Source organism: Arabidopsis thaliana (genome assembly GCF_000001735.4).
Source record: "Arabidopsis thaliana chromosome 1 sequence".
Classification (NCBI taxonomy): Eukaryota; Viridiplantae; Streptophyta; class Magnoliopsida; order Brassicales; family Brassicaceae; genus Arabidopsis; species Arabidopsis thaliana.
Window position 1 is genome coordinate 798,519 of NC_003070.9, and position 19,385 is coordinate 817,903.

At 38.5% G+C, this 19,385-nt stretch overlaps 7 protein-coding genes across 15 annotated transcripts; 5 read left to right on the forward strand and 2 right to left on the reverse strand.

Annotated features, from left to right (window-relative positions):
* The first annotated feature begins 596 nt into the window (after nt 1-596).
* On the forward strand, nt 597-4,107 carry AT1G03270 (CBS domain protein with a domain protein (DUF21)). The gene is made up of 13 exons (NM_100209.3): nt 597-913; nt 1,123-1,199; nt 1,309-1,392; nt 1,481-1,594; nt 1,864-1,947; nt 2,111-2,182; nt 2,454-2,521; nt 2,667-2,754; nt 2,838-2,911; nt 2,999-3,371; nt 3,494-3,540; nt 3,645-3,705; nt 3,802-4,107. Exons 1-13 carry the CDS (start codon nt 673-675, stop codon nt 3,916-3,918), a joined length of 1,500 nt encoding a protein of 499 aa, NP_171826.2. The 5' UTR covers nt 597-672; the 3' UTR covers nt 3,919-4,107.
* A 344-nt stretch (nt 4,108-4,451) lies between these two features.
* On the forward strand, nt 4,452-8,548 carry AT1G03280 (Transcription factor TFIIE, alpha subunit). Of its 3 annotated transcripts, none has more exons than NM_100210.5 (11): nt 4,452-4,599; nt 5,047-5,169; nt 5,317-5,439; nt 5,729-5,849; nt 6,221-6,334; nt 6,443-6,552; nt 6,649-6,832; nt 6,940-7,134; nt 7,342-7,569; nt 7,678-7,891; nt 8,143-8,548. In NM_100210.5, exons 2-11 carry the CDS (start codon nt 5,117-5,119, stop codon nt 8,238-8,240), a joined length of 1,440 nt encoding a protein of 479 aa, NP_563681.1. In that variant the 5' UTR covers nt 4,452-4,599; nt 5,047-5,116; the 3' UTR covers nt 8,241-8,548. The 3 variants fall into 3 exon arrangements, with proteins under 3 accessions (NP_563681.1, NP_001320448.1, NP_001320447.1); NM_001331399.1 differs by having other exon boundaries at nt 4,470-4,599; nt 4,683-5,169; NM_001331400.1 differs by having other exon boundaries at nt 4,492-4,599; nt 5,025-5,169.
* Nucleotides 8,549-8,842: 294 nt separating this feature from the next.
* On the forward strand, nt 8,843-14,698 carry AT1G03290 (ELKS/Rab6-interacting/CAST family protein). Of its 6 annotated transcripts, none has more exons than NM_001331402.1 (10): nt 8,861-8,992; nt 9,074-9,113; nt 9,433-9,499; nt 9,711-9,876; nt 10,014-10,696; nt 10,891-11,064; nt 11,154-11,270; nt 11,393-11,572; nt 11,670-11,716; nt 11,862-14,698. In NM_001331402.1, exons 3-10 carry the CDS (start codon nt 9,452-9,454, stop codon nt 12,160-12,162), a joined length of 1,716 nt encoding a protein of 571 aa, NP_001322180.1. In that variant the 5' UTR covers nt 8,861-8,992; nt 9,074-9,113; nt 9,433-9,451; the 3' UTR covers nt 12,163-14,698. The 6 variants fall into 6 exon arrangements, with proteins under 6 accessions (NP_001184898.1, NP_001322179.1, NP_001322180.1 ...); NM_001331403.1 differs by having other exon boundaries at nt 8,878-9,113; nt 10,014-10,304; nt 10,395-10,696; nt 11,862-12,339; NM_001331404.1 differs by having other exon boundaries at nt 8,878-9,113; nt 10,014-10,304; nt 10,461-10,696; nt 11,862-12,339.
* On the reverse strand, nt 12,515-14,568 carry ATDUF1 (agenet domain protein (DOMAIN OF UNKNOWN FUNCTION 724 1); the record flags this gene model as incomplete). The annotated part of the gene is made up of 2 exons (NM_100212.1): nt 12,515-13,470; nt 13,512-14,568. 2 exons carry the CDS (start codon nt 14,566-14,568, stop codon nt 12,515-12,517), a joined length of 2,013 nt encoding a protein of 670 aa, NP_171829.1.
* Nucleotides 14,699-14,894: 196 nt separating the features above from the next.
* DBE1 (debranching enzyme 1) lies at nt 14,895-18,294 on the forward strand. 2 transcript variants are annotated; one of them, NM_202022.3, is made up of 2 exons: nt 14,895-15,086; nt 15,411-18,294. In NM_202022.3, exon 2 carries the CDS (start codon nt 15,457-15,459, stop codon nt 18,103-18,105), a length of 2,649 nt encoding a protein of 882 aa, NP_973751.1. In that variant the 5' UTR covers nt 14,895-15,086; nt 15,411-15,456; the 3' UTR covers nt 18,106-18,294. The 2 variants fall into 2 exon arrangements, with proteins under 2 accessions (NP_973751.1, NP_171830.1); NM_100213.4 differs by having other exon boundaries at nt 14,895-15,063.
* Nucleotides 18,295-18,470: 176 nt separating this feature from the next.
* Nucleotides 18,471-19,249, forward strand: AT1G03320 (uncharacterized protein; the record flags this gene model as incomplete). The annotated part of the gene is made up of 2 exons (NM_100214.2): nt 18,471-18,578; nt 18,657-19,249. The coding sequence occupies exons 1-2, from the start codon at nt 18,509-18,511 to the stop codon at nt 19,247-19,249; spliced, it is 663 nt and encodes a 220-aa protein (NP_171831.1). The 5' UTR covers nt 18,471-18,508.
* On the reverse strand, nt 18,535-18,660 carry AT1G03325 (uncharacterized protein; the record flags this gene model as incomplete). Its single annotated transcript, NM_001331405.1, has 1 exon — nt 18,535-18,660. A coding segment is annotated over one exon (126 nt), but the record flags the coding sequence as incomplete, so codon positions are not given.
* Nucleotides 19,250-19,385: the final 136 nt, after the last annotated feature.

Consider the following 19,385-nt stretch of genomic DNA (forward strand, 5'->3'; position numbering starts at 1 on the left):
CTTTTTGGGCCATTATTAGGCTCATAGTTTGACCCCCAAAAGCCCAAAGAAAGTAAATCAATTTTATACCAAAATCTTTCCGATGAATTAAGGGAATTTAAATACCGGTTTACACTTAAGAAAATATTTACGATTAAATTATCATTCACGTTGACCATACGAAATCTTTAGTGTTACAATTTGCGTTGGGCAGAACAAAATGCTGTAGCTTTCCAAGATTTCATCCTTTTTTTTCCTTTTTCTTTTGTCAATAACATTAGCTTTGTAACTTGAAAAATAAGTATTTACATATTTTTTTTTGCTAGCGGTCCAAATGTACCTTCGATAATCTCAAGAATAATGTGATTAGAGGTAATCAGGTAAGGTGTATATCGTTCTCGGGCGTTAAAACCGGTGGACGCTGAATAAATAAGATGATTAGCAAAACTCAGAAGTCATCAATAATCCAACAAATCAATTAAAAGAAGAATAACGCAAAAAAACGCATGAGTTAAAAAAAGAGAGAGAAAAATAAGGAAATAACGCATGTAGGATGCTGACGTGTCAGGTGGTCCATGTATCCCCGTATCAAAGGTATTCATCGTCGTCTTCTTCCTTACCAACAAAAAAAACACACACTCTCTCTCTCTAGCTCCGTCTCTGTTTGATTTTGTCTCTCATCGAAGCGCGGCAATGGTTGTTCTGAGCACTTTGGCGTTGGTAAGAGCCGCTTACTCGCTCAACAGTTTCGTCTTTGAAGCCGAGGACATCCGATTCGGTTCTCCGTGGTGGTTCGTCGTCGTCGGTGTCGCGTGTTTCCTCGTACTCTTCGCCGGAATAATGTCGGGTCTCACACTCGGACTAATGTCCCTTGGTCTCGTTGAGCTCGAGATTCTCCAACAGAGTGGTTCCTCCGCCGAGAAAAAACAGGCCGGTACGCCTCTTTAATTTTTTTCGACTTTCGATATCTGTGTGTTGTTGGCTCAAAATTACATACCTGACTTGTTCAATTCGTAATGGCTATAGAATTTCTTAAAACTTGATTTCTAATTTCTTATTCTGTAATTTTTGTTAAAAGCAGAGTGATAGAGTCTCTATTTTTACTCTTGACGGAGTTACTTGAATTGTTTTTGGATATTGCAGCTGCAATCTTACCAGTGGTAAAGAAGCAGCATCAACTTCTTGTGACTCTACTTCTTTGCAATGCAGCTGCTATGGAGGTTAATTATTGTTGATTTGTTACCCTAGTTTTTCTGATTTACAACGATAAATTACTGTCTTTGTGCACCTCAGAATCAGTGAATTTTGTTCTTGGATCTTTTGTCTCAGGCTCTTCCTATATGCCTGGATAAGATATTCCATCCTTTTGTGGCTGTTTTACTCTCAGTTACTTTTGTTCTTGCTTTTGGAGAGGTAACTTACTTTACATATCTTCTTGGTATCAAATTGTGTTCTCTTCAGTTATGACTGATACAAACTATGTTGTTGCAATTCTAACCAGATAATTCCGCAAGCTATATGCTCTAGATATGGACTTGCTGTTGGCGCAAACTTTTTGTGGTTGGTTCGCATTTTGATGATAATCTGCTATCCGATTGCTTACCCTATCGGAAAGGTGATGTTGTTGTAGACTACTCTTTAATAGAGCACTAAATGTCATAATAAATGGTTTTGTTTCACTAGTTGCTACAATAGTCAGAACGTTATGTTACAACCATGGAAGATTTGGAAATTTGTTGAAAAATCTAGCAATGTCTTTAAGAAGTGGTACTTGTTAGAGCTAACTGCATTGATTATATCATCAACACAAGTTGATACATTTATTATGCCACAGTGGTATGGAGCTGTAGATGTTTACTTTTATCAACGTTTTACATGCCTCAGGTTCTTGATGCTGTAATTGGGCATAATGACACACTATTTAGGCGAGCTCAGCTTAAAGCCCTTGTCTCAATTCACAGCCAGGAGGTAGTTTCCCTTTATGATCTAACCTGGCGAATCCAGAATAGGAAAAGGACAGATATTACGCTGTAACCTTGTCTGATTTGTGAAGTAGTTAGTTACGTTGCTTGATTATCAAAAGTATTGTTGTTTCCAGCTCCCATTGACATGCTATTTCTCTCCAACATAGGCTGGTAAGGGGGGTGAACTGACACACGAGGAAACAATGATTATAAGCGGAGCTCTGGATTTGAGCCAGAAGGTATGTATTTGAATTAGATGTGCGTATCTGAAACCTACACAGGTCATGCTGATGAACAAGTTATGTTGTAAATGAAATGATTTACTTGCTATTCCCCATTGATCTGGATTTAGATTCTCCATGAAAACTTGTTGCACGAGGATGAGTTTACTTTGTTGAACTGATGCATATACTTTGATTCTTTCGCCTTCCAGTTCAGAACATATCATATACTGCTTCAATATTACTTCCAATGATCTAATTCATATACTTTCGTTTACTGGAAGTTCAGACTGCTGAGGAGGCTATGACGCCAATTGAATCAACATTTTCGCTGGATGTAAATACAAAGTTAGACTGGTGAGTTAAGGTTAGAGTTGGCCTTTTTTCGACAAATTGTTTTCTCTATCTGGCAAGTCTTTGAAAAGTAAACTATTTTCCTTGGTCTATCTGCTTAGTAATAACGCATGGTTTGAAATCATGAATTTTCACCTCCTAAATGCAGGGAAACAATTGGAAAAATACTGTCACGGGGTCATAGCCGAATCCCGGTCTACTTAGGGAATCCGAAAAATATCATTGGGCTTCTATTGGTACACCTGTCAAACTTTTGCATTACTTCATTTTACTAAATCCTACTAGATTACATACGTCTGTATCCGCTGGTATCATCTAGGTTAAGAGTCTTCTAACTGTACGAGCAGAGACAGAGGCACCTGTAAGCTCTGTTTCCATCAGGAAGATCCCAAGGTATATCTGACTTCCCTGAGTATAAGTTGACCTACTCATATTATGTTTCTAGATAGAAGTATAAGTTCCCATACATTGCCTTTCCAGGGTTCCATCAGACATGCCATTGTATGATATCCTCAATGAGTTTCAAAAGGGAAGCAGTCACATGGCTGCAGTTGTCAAAGTCAAAGACAAAGATAAAAAGAATAACATGCAGTTACTGAGTAATGGCGAAACACCCAAAGAAAATATGAAGTTTTACCAGAGTAGTAATTTAACAGCTCCTTTGTTGAAGCATGAATCCCATGATGTAGTTGTTGATATTGATAAAGTACCAAAGCATGTGAAAAATAGGGGAAGAAACTTCCAACAGAACGGTACTGTGACGAGAGACTTACCGTGTTTGTTGGAAGATAACGAGGATGCAGAAGTGATTGGCATCATCACCTTAGAGGATGTCTTTGAAGAACTTCTACAAGTACGATCTTATGCTTTTCGTTTTTCCTTTTCTGACCTCAAAAATCTCTCTTTTATGCATATTTTTTTCTATATACATTTCACTTTACGGAGCTTTCCTTTGGTGATTTACTGAAAATGCAGGCAGAAATTGTGGATGAAACTGATGTTTACATCGATGTACATAAAAGGTATTGTAGTGGTATTTATTACTTCTGAGTCACTTATCTAATGTTTACCAAAGGAAGGTTCTCACTAAAAAGTAAAAGTGCATCATATTTTGCTATTATTTCAGGGTACGTGTGGCGGCGGCTGCAGCAGCAGCTGTATCATCTATAACACGTGCTTCACCAGCGGTAAGCAAGCAACATTGGCTGATCAAATCTTCGGCATCTCTTAACCAATAAATTTGAAAACTTGTGAGGGGTTAACGGTTATTTTGTGTGATACAGGAGATTCAAAGCAAGGTAGGACAAACGGTGAAGAAGCTAGTTGGGAAAGAAGCACGAGGTACAAAGAATTACACAACAAAAATCACAGAGCCTCTTTTAGCAGAATCAGATAGATAGTAGTTAAAAAGGTTTAAGGTTCAGTAGCACTTACTTTGTTGTATGTTTGTGTGTGTCTATATATAAAGTTGAAATAATGAACAAAAAAAAGAGAAGAAAAGAGTTTTGTTTCTTTCAAAACCAATAAAATGGTACATACCGATTTCATCAGCTTGAACGATATGAAGTATGAGCACAAAAGTGGCCGATGACTCAAAATGTATTTCCATCTTTCTCCTTAATGCCCAAACGAGAGATATCATCTATAGCTCGATACCAAATCCATTAAGTAAGTATTCACGTAATGTAGTAAGCAACTTCTCAAAAGGCCAATCCCATGGCCATGAGTAAGTGAATGGCATGTCGTTTAAGCAATGCATATGGGTCAATCCAATCTCTGGTAATATTTTTCTTCCGTGGAATGTTAATGGATTTGATGATTTGAGTTCATTTATCCAACCAAAATCTTGTTATTAATTCAATTATAATCAACTAAAATAAAAGCAAATTTTTTGCTAATTACAGATACAAATAAAATCAATTATGGAAATTGAAATGAAAATTAAAATGAGGTTGATCTATATACGGTAATTGGTAAATGTTAACACCAAAAACAGATAAAAACACAAAAAAGGGTAGACAGAGAAAAAACAACACAGAGACCTCTCCGTCGTGTTCTCTCCCCCTCTCTTGAACTTTCCGGTAAGCTTCGTCGATTTTCCTGTTGGACAAGTGATTGTAAAAGTAGATAGTTTTGATTAACCTAGATATCTCCATTCTTGTAGAAACTTCACCTATAGCTCAGTCGGGTCTGATTGTTACTTCGAATTGAGTCGATTGATCTGCCTTATAAACCCTAATTTCGTGGTCCTTGTGCACTCTCACAGTTTCCGAACCCTTATTCTTGATTTTCTGAATTTCCTGAGCTCTCTCTTGTTACTAATTTGATTTGAAAGATGGATTTGGGAGTCAATTCTTCTCATCGATGGCTCTGGGTTTTGAAATTGAGTTCGTTGTTTCTATGATTTTTGAGCAAATATCATCTCCGTTGGTTACTTTTAGTGTGTTTAAGTTTTTGAACAGCTAATCTCTGTTAGTTACTTATACGGTGATTGATCTGTTTTCAGTTTATTCTCTGTATCAATGCAGATTTTGTATCAAACACGAACCTAATACTGCTTCCTTGACTGGTAATGTAAGTATTTGGGTTGTTAACTCCATGGAAAAATCAGGCCCGGTGCAGAAAGCCGTTGTTCTCCAGCCATTTGTCAAGTAAATCTCTATACCACAGAACTTTTTTGTTTCTATTCAATCACAGACATAGCGATACTTTTTGTCGAGAATCTTCGTGTATATGTTCACATAGTGCCCTTAACAATTGTTTTTGCATTTTCTATGTTGCTTCACTATGATTTTTAGGTTGGTGAGGCTTGTAGCGAGGGCTTTCTATGATGATTATACTACGAAAAGCGATAATCAGCAGAAATCTGCTAGAAGTGACAACAGAGGGATTGCCGCTGTGGTGCTAGACGCGCTGGCAAGGTTTGTGTGCATCTCTTCAATTTTTATCCTTAAGAGTCTATTAGCTGAATATTGATGATAATATTTTAAGTTGTCACAATAGTTTCCAGACAACTTCTTGTAACCACTGCATTATGAGGTTTGTTGAGTAACTGGCTCACATCTCCCTGTCACCTGGGGTTTATGGATAATGATAAGATTAACTTTTGAGACTTGATTATTGGCTTTTTAAGGTTGTTATTGCTTAGATTGCCTATATAAACCTTCTGTGTTTTCACTGACTTTCATTCATTTGTTGTATGTCTGCTAGGCGGCAATGGGTTAGAGAAGAAGACTTGGCAAAAGATTTGCAGTTGCACGCCAAGCAACTTCGAAAAATAATAAGACTCTTTGAAGAAGAAAAGTTGATTATGCGTGACCACCGGAAAGAGGTCGGTGCAGATACTATGCTCTTTCAGATTGTTGTATAGCAGTTATTGCGCAATATCCCTCTTGCTAAGCTTTCAACTCAACCACTCTTTTAGTCTAATGATAAATAGCATACTGTCATAAAATATCTAGAGTATGACAATGATTGAAGAACATGAGTGTGAGAGAATGATATATTTTCCAGGTTTTGCGTTCATTGGTTGATGCTCATTCATTCCTCTAAGTTTCTTTTTTCCTTTGTGAACCTTGTGGTTGCAATTTTTCACCACATGTTCTACATTTTTTGGTTCAAGTGTTTGCTTATCTCTAATCCTTTACCAATTACCACTTCTTTACTTTGTTGCTTTATTGATTTCTCAAATCTTTTCAATAGACTGCAAAGGGTGCAAAGATGTATAGTGCTGCAGTGGCTGCTACAACTGATGGCCGAGCAGAGGACAAAGTTAAGCTTCACACCCACTCGTATTGCTGTCTCGATTATGCACAGGCACGCTTCATGTCCCTACTTTTTTTTCTTCAGTTTGCGTTTTTTTGCCTTTTTTTTCTATCAAACTACCTTATACTTTGTTAAACTTGCAGTTCTTCTTTTTTACAGATATGTGACGTTGTTCGTTTTAGACTGCATCGGATGAAAAAAAGGCTCAAAGATGAGCTAGAAGATAAGAATACTGTTCAGGAGTATGGCTGTCCTAACTGCCAAAGGAAGTAAAGCCCATTACTCTTTATGTGTTTATAAAATCTTTACATGGATGAGTTGTATTATGTTCACTAAAGTTGAATAGATTTTCATTTCTGATGTAGATATAATGCGCTGGATGCTCTGAGATTAATTTCTATGGTAGACGATTCTTTTCATTGTGAAAATTGCAATGGTGAACTTGTTGTGGAATGCAACAAGCTAACTTCCGAAGAAGTAGTTGATGGAGATGATAATGCAAGGAGACGGCGGCGGGAAAACCTAAAAAATATGCTTCAGAAATTGGAGGTATCTGTATACTGTTTTAGTGGTTCAATATGCTTGATTGTGTTTTCTTTTATTCTGGCTTTAGTTATATAATTTGTGCGTTGAGAGAATTTGAGTATGAAATGCAGGTTCAAATGAAACCTCTGATGGATCAGTTAAATAGAGTAAAAGACCTACCAATACCTGAATTTGGATCTTTTCTGGCATGGGAGGCCCGTGCAGCGATGGCTGCTCGCGAGAATGGTGATCTTAACCCTAATGATCCTTTGAGGTCACAGGGCGGGTATGGTTCAACACCAATGCCATTTCTCGGAGAGACAAAGGTGATCACTAGTTACACTTTTCAATGTATATAGAAGTTCAATGTTATAATGGAAGATGAGGCAGTGGTATTGTAATGAAATTTCCATTTGTTTGTCCAGTCAGTTCATGTTAAAGCTTTTTTCATTGCGCATATACATCTGCAAATTTTCCCTGCACTTTTCCTCCTTCATTGTGGTTTGTTGATTTCTTAAATCTTACATGGTTAGGTTGAGGTTAACCTAGGTGATGGAAACGAAGATGTTAAATCTAAAGGTGGAGACTCCAGTCTGAAAGTCTTGCCTCCATGGATGATCAAGGAAGGAATGAATCTGACCGAGGAACAAAGAGGAGAGATGAGACAGGAAGCAAAGGTTGATGGTGGGGCAGGAGCAGCAGCAAAACTTTCAGATGACAAGAAATCAGCCATTGGAAATGGAGATGAGAAGGATTTGAAGGCATGCTTTTGGGGACAAATCCTTTATATCTATTTAGACTCCCACAGTAGCTTCGTACTTCTGGATATGTTTCAAGAATCTTGATACAGTATTTTCATTTTGCTTCAGGATGAGTATCTCAAAGCTTACTACGCCGAACTTATGAAGCAGCAAGAGCTTGCTGCAAGGCGAAATCAACAAGAATCCGCTGGTGAACCAACTTCTGGCATTCAGTCGGGTACTGTATACTCAGGTCGTCAGGTTAGTATGAAGGCCAAACGTGAAGAGGATGAAGACGAAGATGAAGAAGAAGTAGAATGGGAAGAAAAGGCTCCTGTTACTGGTCAGTTTGAGTTTATTTACTTCATTTCCATTTCGCATACTCGTTGATCAAATGAAACGACACACTAGTTAGTTAGAATAAAAGGAACCTTGTTTAGTAGTATATATTGAAATCGCAGAGCTTCAACAAGAAGAAACTTGTTAAGACATGCTCATAATTAAGTTAGATTACACAGGTCTGTCATGGTTATATGATGTAAAAAGATTATGATATGCTCGATTTGGTAACTTAACATTTTACGACTCTTGCAGCTAATGGAAACTATAAGGTGGACTTGAATGTGGAAGCAGAAGCTTCGGGTGGTGAAGAAGAAGAAGAGGAAGACGACGTCGATTGGGAAGAAGGCTGAAAAACAAATGGATCAACCATTGATCATAGAATGAAGTGGTCGATTGTGAATTCTCATGTACACTATAATGATTAATGACTTTTAGTATCTCACCATCTACACCAAAGGTTGATTTATCTGTGAAACAAAAATGGTTTTATGGTTTTGGACAAAAGTCCAATTTACAAGGGTGTTACTGTTAAGTGTTGTTGTTTATAATTCTGTTGGGAAATATTTATGGCGATATTTGACATGTGGTTAAGTGTATTTTTGAATTAATCTCTCTTTTTGTAATTTTTGTTTCTTTCGTAAATTAGATAAATCTGTTGAGAAATAGATTCACACGCATAACGTTCATTTGCTTCATCCAGAAAAATATTGGAAAAACTAATTAATTCAGTATTATTTTTGTAAATAAAATAAACAACAAGCCAATCATAATTTAAGGTACTTTCCCAGTTCGACAAAATCCAATAAAGAAAATAATATTTGTCCCTTGCCCATTGGTTGTTGCATGGACCTAGCCGAGAAAGCCACGTCAGTGAAAGTCAACAACTTGACCCAAATACCCTCGGATACGCAACAAAATTACGATACCACCCACAGCACGACTTAGTCCTCAAGTCGTTAACATAAGAGACGGAGCAAAACTTTAGTTACAAATCGTTCCTCCTCCTCCTCATCTTCCTCACAGCTCTCGCTTCTGATCTCTTACTTGCACAGAAATCGAAAATTTTCTAAAGCTTTTGTTCTATTCTCTTCGTTTTCCTCTGGTAATTGAATCGTCGAATTTGAAACTTGATTTTCCCGTGTGTATTTTTTTGATGATTTGTGATCGTTTCTAAAAATTATAGTTTGATCTTTTCATGATCCGTTGATGATTATGACGGCTAGGTATATCTCTTTTCTCTTTTCTTTTTTTTTTGATTAGGTTTTACAATTCTACAATTTTAGAAAGCTTGATTAGGTGATACTGAGTTTGTACTTTTCGGATCATTGCTCTTTTGTCTTCTGCACTTGTATGAGAGTGTGTCTCTCTCATCTATTTTCATATCACGGATTTTTTCTTCAGGGTTTTTAACATTAGGGTTTTCACAAGAGGCTTGTGATGTGGCTTTACTAGTTTATATGATAAATTATTTCCAGAGAATTTCTTGTATGCTAGTCTTCTTTGCATCAAAACTAATATTTTGCTTGTTTTTTTTTTCTGCAGAGTTTATTAACTTTCACTGATGGGTTTCGGTTCTGTTTATCGATCTCTAACGGAAATATTTCCTCAGGTAAAAAACTGATCTCTTATTTGATTACTCCAACTTTAGCAGTGAAATTGTGAAAGTATCCACCATGCTTGTGCTCAGAATGCATTTTGACACCATTTTTTTTATATATTTTTTGGCTGAATCATCTGTTCTTTTGTGTTTTCTTAAAGAATTTCTGTCTTTTGTAGTCTTATTGAAACCGCATTATATACAGTATTATGTTCCATTGCAGATTGATGCACGAATTTTGAGGGCTGTTGCAATAGAACACCCAAAGGATGCTGATGAAGCTGCTGCTGTGGTTCTTTCAGAGATTATTCCTTCCTTTTCCTCAAATTTGTTCCATAATTTTACTCAATCTTCGTACAAGTCATCTGGAAGCATTTCAGAGCGCGAAGGTACAACTTTATAGCCCTTGGAAAATAACCATTTTGTGAGCTGTTTGTTGCTCTGGCTTATACATTCACAGCTTGAGTATTCTTATTTTTCTATTTTCTGAGAGCATGTGTTGAGAAAATGCTTGTTTAATATGCAGTAGAACATGGTTTGGAAGATGTTGCTTCTAGGTGCCGCCCTTTTCTTGGAGCTTCTGGCTCAAAGGCCAGCACTTCTTCTTCTTCTTCTTCTTCAGAAACTCTTCCCCTGGTTGTTACCCGTGACCACAATACCCGTGCTCTAAGTACTGATTTGGTCTCAAACATGAACGAGCTAACAACCTTGCAACCAAATGTTGATCCTGATGTTTGCCATAAAGACCTTGAAAGTGAGGAAATTCAATCAGTGAAAAAGGCTCGTGGAAAAGAGAATGGAAACTATGATTTATTTGGTAGGTGTTTTGATGTTACGAGCAATGCAAAAATTGGTTTGGATGTGCCAGAGGATGATATTGCCTCAGTCGTCTCTCTCTTTTCCCTAGATAATGTTAAATTGGCTAGCAATTTTTGGGAAGATCTTGGTTTTGATATCACATGGAATCAAGCAGAAAATGCTGTATCGAAGCTGGTCGATTCAACTCCTGGGGATACTATGACAACTACACAGCAAGGTTCATGTTTTGAAGTTGGCCATGGGAGTACAAATCTTGTGGACGAGACTTCAAATCGTTCTTTGTTCTCTGAAAATGGTGATACTGAAATAGGTGATGCTTTTAGCACATCAACGCATGTATGCAGCGTTGATCAACTTGAAGATATTATTGAAGATGCCAAAAGTAATAAGGTATGACACATAATCTTAGCATTCTTTAAGCGTGTGAAAATATTTTGCTTTTGTTTACGTACATTAAGTTGTGTCCACTGGTGCCGAGGTCCGAAAAGCTGGACCCAATGCTACAACTTCTAGTTACTTATCTGCATTTTAGTAGATTGGAAGGAACCCAATATTCTTGTATTTCTTTTTGTGCAATGATATAGAAAAACTTGCTTACTGAGATGGAAACGGTTACAAATATAATGAGAGAAGTTGAACTAAAGGAGAAAGATGCAGAGAAGTCAAAGGAGGAAGCTGCTAGGGGAGGTTTAGATACTCTTCAAAAGGTTGAGGAGCTCAAGAAGATGCTGGAACATGCGAAGGAAGCAAATGACATGGTAACAAGATTGTTACCTGTAATGGGCTAATTCATTTTGCTTTAGGTTCTTGATTTTGTAATTAGAACTAATTTACCATGATTTTGCAGCATGCTGGAGAAGTATATGGAGAGAAGTCAATTTTGGCCACTGAAGTAAAAGAGCTTGAAAACCGGTTGCTCAACTTATCAGAAGAAAGAAACAAATCTCTTGCTATCCTTGATGAGGCATGTTTCTGTCTGCTGATTATGAAGACTTGTTTTTTTTTTTCCTCCTGTTAAAACGAAACTGAGATGTCTACCTCTGTTTCACACTGTACAGAGATTTGTCTAATTGTGTTTCTTTGTAGATGCGAGGAAGTCTCGAAATAAGACTAGCAGCAGCACTGGAGTTGAAAAAGACTGCTGAGAAAGAAAAGAAAGACAAAGAAGATTCTGCACTTAAGGCACTTGCTGAGCAAGAAGCCAACATGGAGAAAGTGGTCCAAGAATCGAAGCTTCTACAGCAGGAGGCAGAGGAAAATTCCAAGGTACTATCACTGTAACAAACACTAGCGATGAGTTTCCTCTAAACTCAAAATTCTTCTCAATCTCATATCTTTTTTTCTTCGTCTTCTCGGCCTGCAGCTTCGAGATTTTCTTATGGATCGTGGTCAGATTGTTGATACCTTACAGTAAGTCCCATTCTCGTCCCACTAACCGTACATTGGTCCATTTTTTATAACAGCAATGAATCATTTAGCAAATTTTTTCTGCGGATATTCATAATGATCGGCCATATTAAATGGAATTTTTAACCTCTCTTGGTTCTTTGCGCAGAGGAGAAATTTCTGTGATCTGTCAAGATGTGAAGCTGTTGAAAGAAAAATTTGAAAACCGAGTGCCTTTAACCAAATCGATCTCCTCAAGCTTCACTAGTTCATGCGGATCATCTATGAAAAGCTTGGTGCTCGAGAACCCTTCTGAGCGATTGAATGGAGTGACTGAAACCTCAAACAACAACAAGTTCCCAGAAGCAGCAGCTTTCTTCATGAACAAAGAGAAAGATGATTGTAGAGATCTTCTTGAAGATGGATGGGACATCTTTGACAAGGAGACCGAACAAGTTGTTTGGTACTGAAGAATGAAGTTATTGTACATATAGGGTACTTAAATGCTAAAAATAAATGGATTGGTTTCCTACTCTTTTAGACCAAAACTTGGATTGGGATTTATATGTGGTTCTAGCTTTATTTAACTTATGGATTTTCTCAGTCTTTTTGTGGTTGTTTGACAAAGCCAATGTTTTAAGAAATTTTTTAGTAAAAGGGACGTTAAATGATCCATAAACCTGTTAGATTATTCTAATCTCTTCAAAAGATGGTTCAATGCATAATCAACAATAAACAAACGGAAATAAAGATCGTAGATAATTGTTTTAACATACATCTACTCTAAATCTTATTACCATGGAGCTACTCTAAATCTTATTATTACCATGGAGTCGAGACAGTTGTCTGAAACTCAAGCTCCTCATCTTTGATCTCTTGATCAATGGTTTCTGCACATGTCTTCATTTCACCAATCCTTTTGTCAGCCGCTTCTTTCTTCTCCTTGGCAACCAATGCTTGTCTCTTCTTCTCAATAATTATGCGTTCAAAGTCAGCAAACTCTTCTTCAAACCTCTTCCTTTCGATCTCTTCACATTCAATCTTCTTCTCAAGACATTTTCTTTCCTCCGCTTTCTTTGCTCGCTTATCTTGGAGGGGCAACACTTTGCTGATCCGTGACAATGGATCTGTAACGTTGAAACCGTGCTTCTCGAGCTCCGCCAAAGAACTACTGAGGCTACTTAGTTTGCTTGAGGAATCATCGAGCTGCAGATCTTTGACTTCCTTTAATAAACAATAGAAAGTCACCATCATACCAACCGCGGACCATTCGCGGATATCTTCTTTAGCCTTGAACAACGGGCTGAAATGAGGACTTTGTGGTAATGATTTGTACAATTCATCTGTTTCATAGCTTTTCCAAAACGGTAACTTCTTTGCAAAAGGAGAAATAGTTCGTGCACTCTTTGCTGGAGTTTCCTCTGCATCAGCAGCAAAACTGTTCACCACACTCAAGCTCTGATAATATGGTAGCTCAGTAGAGAGCGGCTGATCATCAACATCATCATTGTTGCAGATACTTTTACCTGTATTACTAATCTCAGACTCTGAACCATTACAAGTCCCATCAATTTCATCCATAACGGAAGAAGCTGAGTTGTGTTTTTCTTCTCTCTTCCTTTTTGTGCTCCCGTCTTTGCTATTCTCCTCCTCAGGCAACATCTGTTGAGTTGAATCATTTCTCAAGCAATTCTGATTCCGCATCGGCTCAAGTTTGTTTCCTTCAGCGTTGGCCTCTGTTTGTTTCAACGGTGTTACACATGAAACAGATTCTTCTGCTATGGTTATTACAGGAGGAGTAGTGTCATTCATCAGAGACCAATCCCCATCTTTTCCAACTTTCCAGTGGCAGCAACAGTTTCAGCTACAGAGAGTTCCTCGACATTTTCCTCAGGGTTAAAAGATATTCTCGCATGTTTTGTAGCCATTTTAGGAGTCATTGGCCTAGCACCAGAAGAAGAGCACATTGGCTTCTGTTTGATGGCGTTGGAAGGACTTTCCTTTACGGGTTTCTGCTGTGGTCCGTTATGCCAAACCCCATCTTCCCACACCTTAAAAGGCCTAAGATCCGAGTGTTTCACGACCAACTTATCCTTGGTAGCCTCTAAAGTAACCGTGTACTGTTTCTCAATGTGAACTCCCTTCACCACCCCTTGACGCCAACTCGAACCATGAAACACCTCTACACAATCACGCAAGTCATACTCTTCAACGAAAAAAAGAGGCGGTCTAGGCCTAACACAGCATGAATCAACCGTCATGTTTGGTTTTGCCTCATCAACACGGCAACTCAAGTGTTTATTGCATACCTTCACTATAAATTTCTTCTCACCACTCTCCTCAATCTCCTTAACTATCATTGCCGTAACCCAGGAAACTTCAACTTTATCTATTACACAACTTACTTCAACTAATGTCCCAGGGCTAAACATGGACTTACTCAGTTCCCTGACTTCTGGTTGGACCCATTCCGAACCCGTCCAGTCAAGATGTGCTCGCAAATGCTTTGTCTCGAACTGAATAATGTCTGGTGGACAATCGAAGAGAACCAAATAGCTGTCGTTCTCCATTTTATTTATCACAACGCCGGTTCTCCATCTGTGTTTGTAATCAGCATCAACCATCGTTCCTTCCTCAAAAACGACGCCGTTGTAAAGGTTTTCCGGCGGAACCGGTCTTATGAACCTCTGTTCGACCGTTGGAGGAGACGAAGAACCTTCTTTGTTGAGCGACTTCGTCATGTAACTAAATCGTAGCTTTTTGCTTTCCGATGTCGGATTCGTTGGGGTTTCCTCCAGAATTGCTCTGTACCAAGCGTTTCTAAACCCATCTTCTTCAGAGAAGATCTCTACTTCACAATCTTTGAAAATCGCCATTGACAGAAACTAACAATGTTTAGGCTCCAAAAACAAAACCCTAAAAACAAAAGTAGTAAAAATCCACTCTTGAAGTGACACCTTAAAACGGCAATATCCACTCTTGAAGTGAAAACAGCTCAGCTCACTTCTGTCTTGAACTTTCAAAACTGAAAAGTACTTTTGTCGTATCTTTCAAAATTATTGGGCCTATGGGCTCGGCCCAGATAAGATCACTCCTTTTCAACCCCCACATGCACCTTACGCGCGTGTCTATGTTACAATCGCTAAAAACCGTTTTGTAGGCGCGTGAGGTGAAGGTGGAGAGTTCGTGAAGGAAGAAGACAAAACATTTCAGTTTCACCCAAAAAAAATCAAATCATAAACTCATGGACACATACACTCACTCGATCATCAGATGGGTAGTGTTAGATATCTCTGTTTCAATCATTGTGAAATTCTCTGTTTCCAAGTTTGGTTTTTTGCTTCAATGGCGGTGATGATGCTTATGCGACAGTAAGCTCGACTTTTTTGACGACGTTTGTCTCTTCTTTACGCTTTCTTGTGTTCCTTTTTTTTTTCAATTATTTCTTAGTGTTCCGATGAATCATGATCCCGAGACGTCTTGTTCTTGTTGATTCTACTACACTATCTTTCTTAATTTCTGGAAATTTGAAATGCCGATGGTAGGAAAACTTTGCTAAGTGGGTTCTGTTTTGATTTTAGCTTTGAGATGGGAATTTAGCTTATTCAACGAGTTGTTTATTGGATATAGTTTCCCTTGCGAAATTCTGCTTTGGTTTCTGTTTTCTTTCGTTCAATCTTAATAAAGAGCTTTGGGGTTTGATCTGTGTTCTTAACAGGGATATTCATAACCTGGATTAAAGTTTTTGGTGCTTTGTTTAAACAATGGCTGCGTGGTCACCATCAGTTGGGATAGGATCTTGTTGTCTCAATAATGGCATCACTAGAACATGGAAGTTTCCTTCTGCAAGGCTTTTTACTGGTAGGAAGAACAAGATTAAACTTGGATCCGAGACACTAATGTTTACACGAAAACGTTTCATGGGTGATTTGGTTACAAGCGCGTTGCAAAGTTATCAGTTTAGTAAGATATGTGCTTCAAAGACTTCCATCGAGCTGAGAGAGGCATTGTCTAGTAGAAGAGCTGAGGCTGATGACCTGAAGAAGGTAACATCATATTCATTCAGGACAAAAGCAGGTGCTCTGGTTAAAGTCAAAGTTGAAAAGAAGAGAGAAAAGTACAGCATTTTGGTTTATGTCTCATCTTTGGAACTTAGTGGTGATGACAAGAGTAGGCTGGTGATGGTTTGGGGTGTCTACAGGTCTGATTCTTCGTGTTTTTTGCCTCTGGATTTCGAAAACTCTTCCCAAGACTCACAAACCCACACAACAGAAACTACATTTGTGAAAAGCTCCTTGTCTGAGTTAATGCTAGGGCTAGAATTTGATGGGAAAGAATCTCCTTTCTACTTATCATTTCACCTGAAGTTAGTGTCAGGTAGAGATCCGGACGGTCAAGAAATGCTGACTCACAGGGACACTGACTTCTGTATCCCGGTTGGTTTTACTGCTGGTCATCCATTGCCGCTAGGCCTTTCTTCCGGGCCAGATGATGATTCTTGGAATTTTTCGTTCTTTTCAAGAAGCTCAACGAACGTGGTTTTATGCTTGTATGATGATAGCACAACAGATAAACCTGCTTTAGAACTTGATCTTGATCCTTATGTCAACCGAACAGGTGATGTTTGGCATGCTTCAGTTGACAATACATGGGATTTTGTGAGATATGGCTACCGTTGCAAGGAGACAGCTCACTCTAAAGAAGATGTCGATGTTGAAGGTGAGCCAATTGTCTTGGATCCATATGCCACAGTCGTTGGTAAATCTGTCTCTCAGAAATATCTTGGAAGTTTATCTAAGAGTCCTTCTTTTGATTGGGGAGAAGATGTGTCTCCGAACATACCTCTGGAGAAACTTCTTGTTTACCGGTTGAATGTGAAGGGTTTTACACAACACAGATCCAGCAAGTTGCCTAGTAACGTAGCAGGGACATTTTCTGGTGTAGCTGAGAAAGTTAGCCATTTGAAAACCCTTGGAACCAACGCTGTTCTTTTGGAGCCAATATTCTCATTCTCCGAGCAAAAAGGTCCTTATTTTCCATTTCATTTCTTTTCACCAATGGACATATATGGACCTTCCAATAGCCTTGAATCCGCAGTTAACTCAATGAAAGTGATGGTGAAGAAATTGCACAGTGAGGGAATAGAGGTACTTTTGGAAGTAGTTTTTACACATACTGCTGATTCTGGAGCTCTTCGTGGAATTGATGACAGTTCCTATTACTACAAGGGAAGAGCCAATGATCTAGATTCTAAAAGTTACTTGAACTGTAACTATCCTGTTGTTCAGCAGTTGGTATTGGAGAGCTTGCGTTATTGGGTAACCGAGTTTCATGTAGATGGATTTTGTTTTATAAATGCTTCATCTCTCTTGAGAGGCGTTCACGGTGAACAGCTCTCTCGTCCTCCTTTGGTTGAAGCAATAGCTTTTGATCCACTTCTTGCGGAGACCAAACTAATAGCTGATTGCTGGGATCCACTTGAAATGATGCCAAAAGAAGTACGGTTCCCACATTGGAAGCGATGGGCAGAACTCAACACAAGATATTGTCGAAATGTAAGAAATTTTTTAAGGGGAAGAGGCGTTCTTAGTGATCTGGCTACAAGAATTTGTGGAAGTGGTGACGTATTTACCGATGGAAGAGGTCCGGCCTTCTCCTTCAACTACATTTCAAGAAACTCAGGACTCTCGCTTGTTGACATAGTCAGTTTCAGTGGCCCTGAGCTAGCTTCAGAGCTAAGTTGGAATTGTGGGGAAGAAGGAGCAACGAATAAATCAGCTGTTCTTCAAAGAAGGCTAAAACAAATCCGCAATTTCTTGTTTATACAGTACATATCACTTGGAGTTCCAGTGCTTAATATGGGAGATGAATGTGGAATCTCGACAAGGGGCTCGCCTTTGTTGGAATCACGGAAACCTTTTGATTGGAACTTGCTAGCTTCGGCTTTCGGTACACAGATCACGCAATTTATCTCCTTCATGACTTCAGTAAGAGCAAGAAGAAGTGATGTGTTTCAAAGGAGAGACTTTTTGAAACCTGAAAATATTGTTTGGTATGCAAATGACCAAACAACTCCAAAGTGGGAAGATCCTGCTTCTAAGTTTTTGGCATTGGAGATCAAATCAGAGTCAGAGGAAGAGGAAACTGCGTCATTGGCTGAGCCAAATGAGCCAAAGAGCAATGATCTGTTCATCGGATTCAATGCGAGTGATCATCCTGAGAGTGTAGTCTTACCTTCACTTCCCGATGGAAGCAAATGGAGAAGATTGGTCGACACAGCTCTTCCTTTCCCGGGGTTTTTCTCTGTCGAAGGAGAAACCGTTGTAGCAGAAGAACCGTTGCAGCAACTGGTTGTGTATGAGATGAAGCCGTACAGTTGTACCCTTTTTGAAACCATCAATACTACCGCTTAGAACTCAAGTTATGATCTTTGTATATGTTACTGTTTTGTTACATTTCCAGTAAGAATATATTCAGTTAAATCAATGATTTCCACAATATCTTATATATATATAACATCACTTAAGCCTTTTGCTTGTATCCAAAGCTTGATACTGTATCTCCTCAAATCAGTGATTATTATTCGTTCTGATACGCGTATGCCTTTTATGGATTCAAACGAGTATGTATATGGAAAGATGATTTTCTTCAAGATTGATATAATCTTTATTTATTTTGTATAGATAGGATAAGATATGGATTGCTTAGGGTTTATAATCTTAAGCAAATTCTATAAGTAAAACCCAAAAAAGTTCTTCAAGTTATTCTCTGTAGCTATATTTTTTCTTTGAAAGCAGCAGGAACGTGATCTGAAAAATGAACGATGGTTGCTGCTCAAAGTGTCAGGTTAAAGCAACGAAGAAGAAGAAATCGAAGAAAAACGAAGGTGAGTTGTTTAACCTATTTGAAGATTTCTTACTTTTATCTTCACAAATCTTAAAGTTTTTGCCTTTATGATGCACAGATGAGCCTGATGAAGAGGATGTGAAACAAAAACAGAAAGTTTCAAAGAATGAGAATCCGAAAAAAGATTCCAATGGGGAGAAAGGATCAGATGAGAAGGATAAGAAGAATAAGAACGTCCTCAGATGGCCACAAGACTCAAGTACAAAGAAAGAGAAGGGTGATGGTAAAAACTTGTCAAGCGAGGAAAATGGTGGTAAAAACTTGCCAAGCGAGAAAAATGGTGTGAACCCGCCGCCGCCTTGTTACACCGCTCAACCGATGATGTACCATGGTGGACACAATCCTTTACACCGGTGGCCCATATCCGCAGCCTCGAGAAGCCATTATCCCCCGTTTTCGATGGGGGCAATGCATGGACCATATGGTGGTTGTGGACCTTGTGGTGGTCCAATTGATCCATACCAATCCATGCCTCGACCCAGAATGTTCGATGGTGTTCACATTTCACAATATCCGCCTATGGCTGCAGCATATCCGTATATGGCTGCAGCTGGTCCTTTCCCCTATTGGCAAACCAGACCGTACATGGATGCAAATCCTATGAAGCGTTACACTACCTATGCAGAAAATTACTCCTATTTTTATTCATGAGTCTATGTTTTTCCTCTGTTTGCTTCATCTCAGAAATAAGAAACTAAATTAATGACAAGAGTTAAGGTCCTATTGCTGCTATGCAAACAAGAACTCATATTACTTTATATAAGTTCCTTCTTACTGAGTCTATATG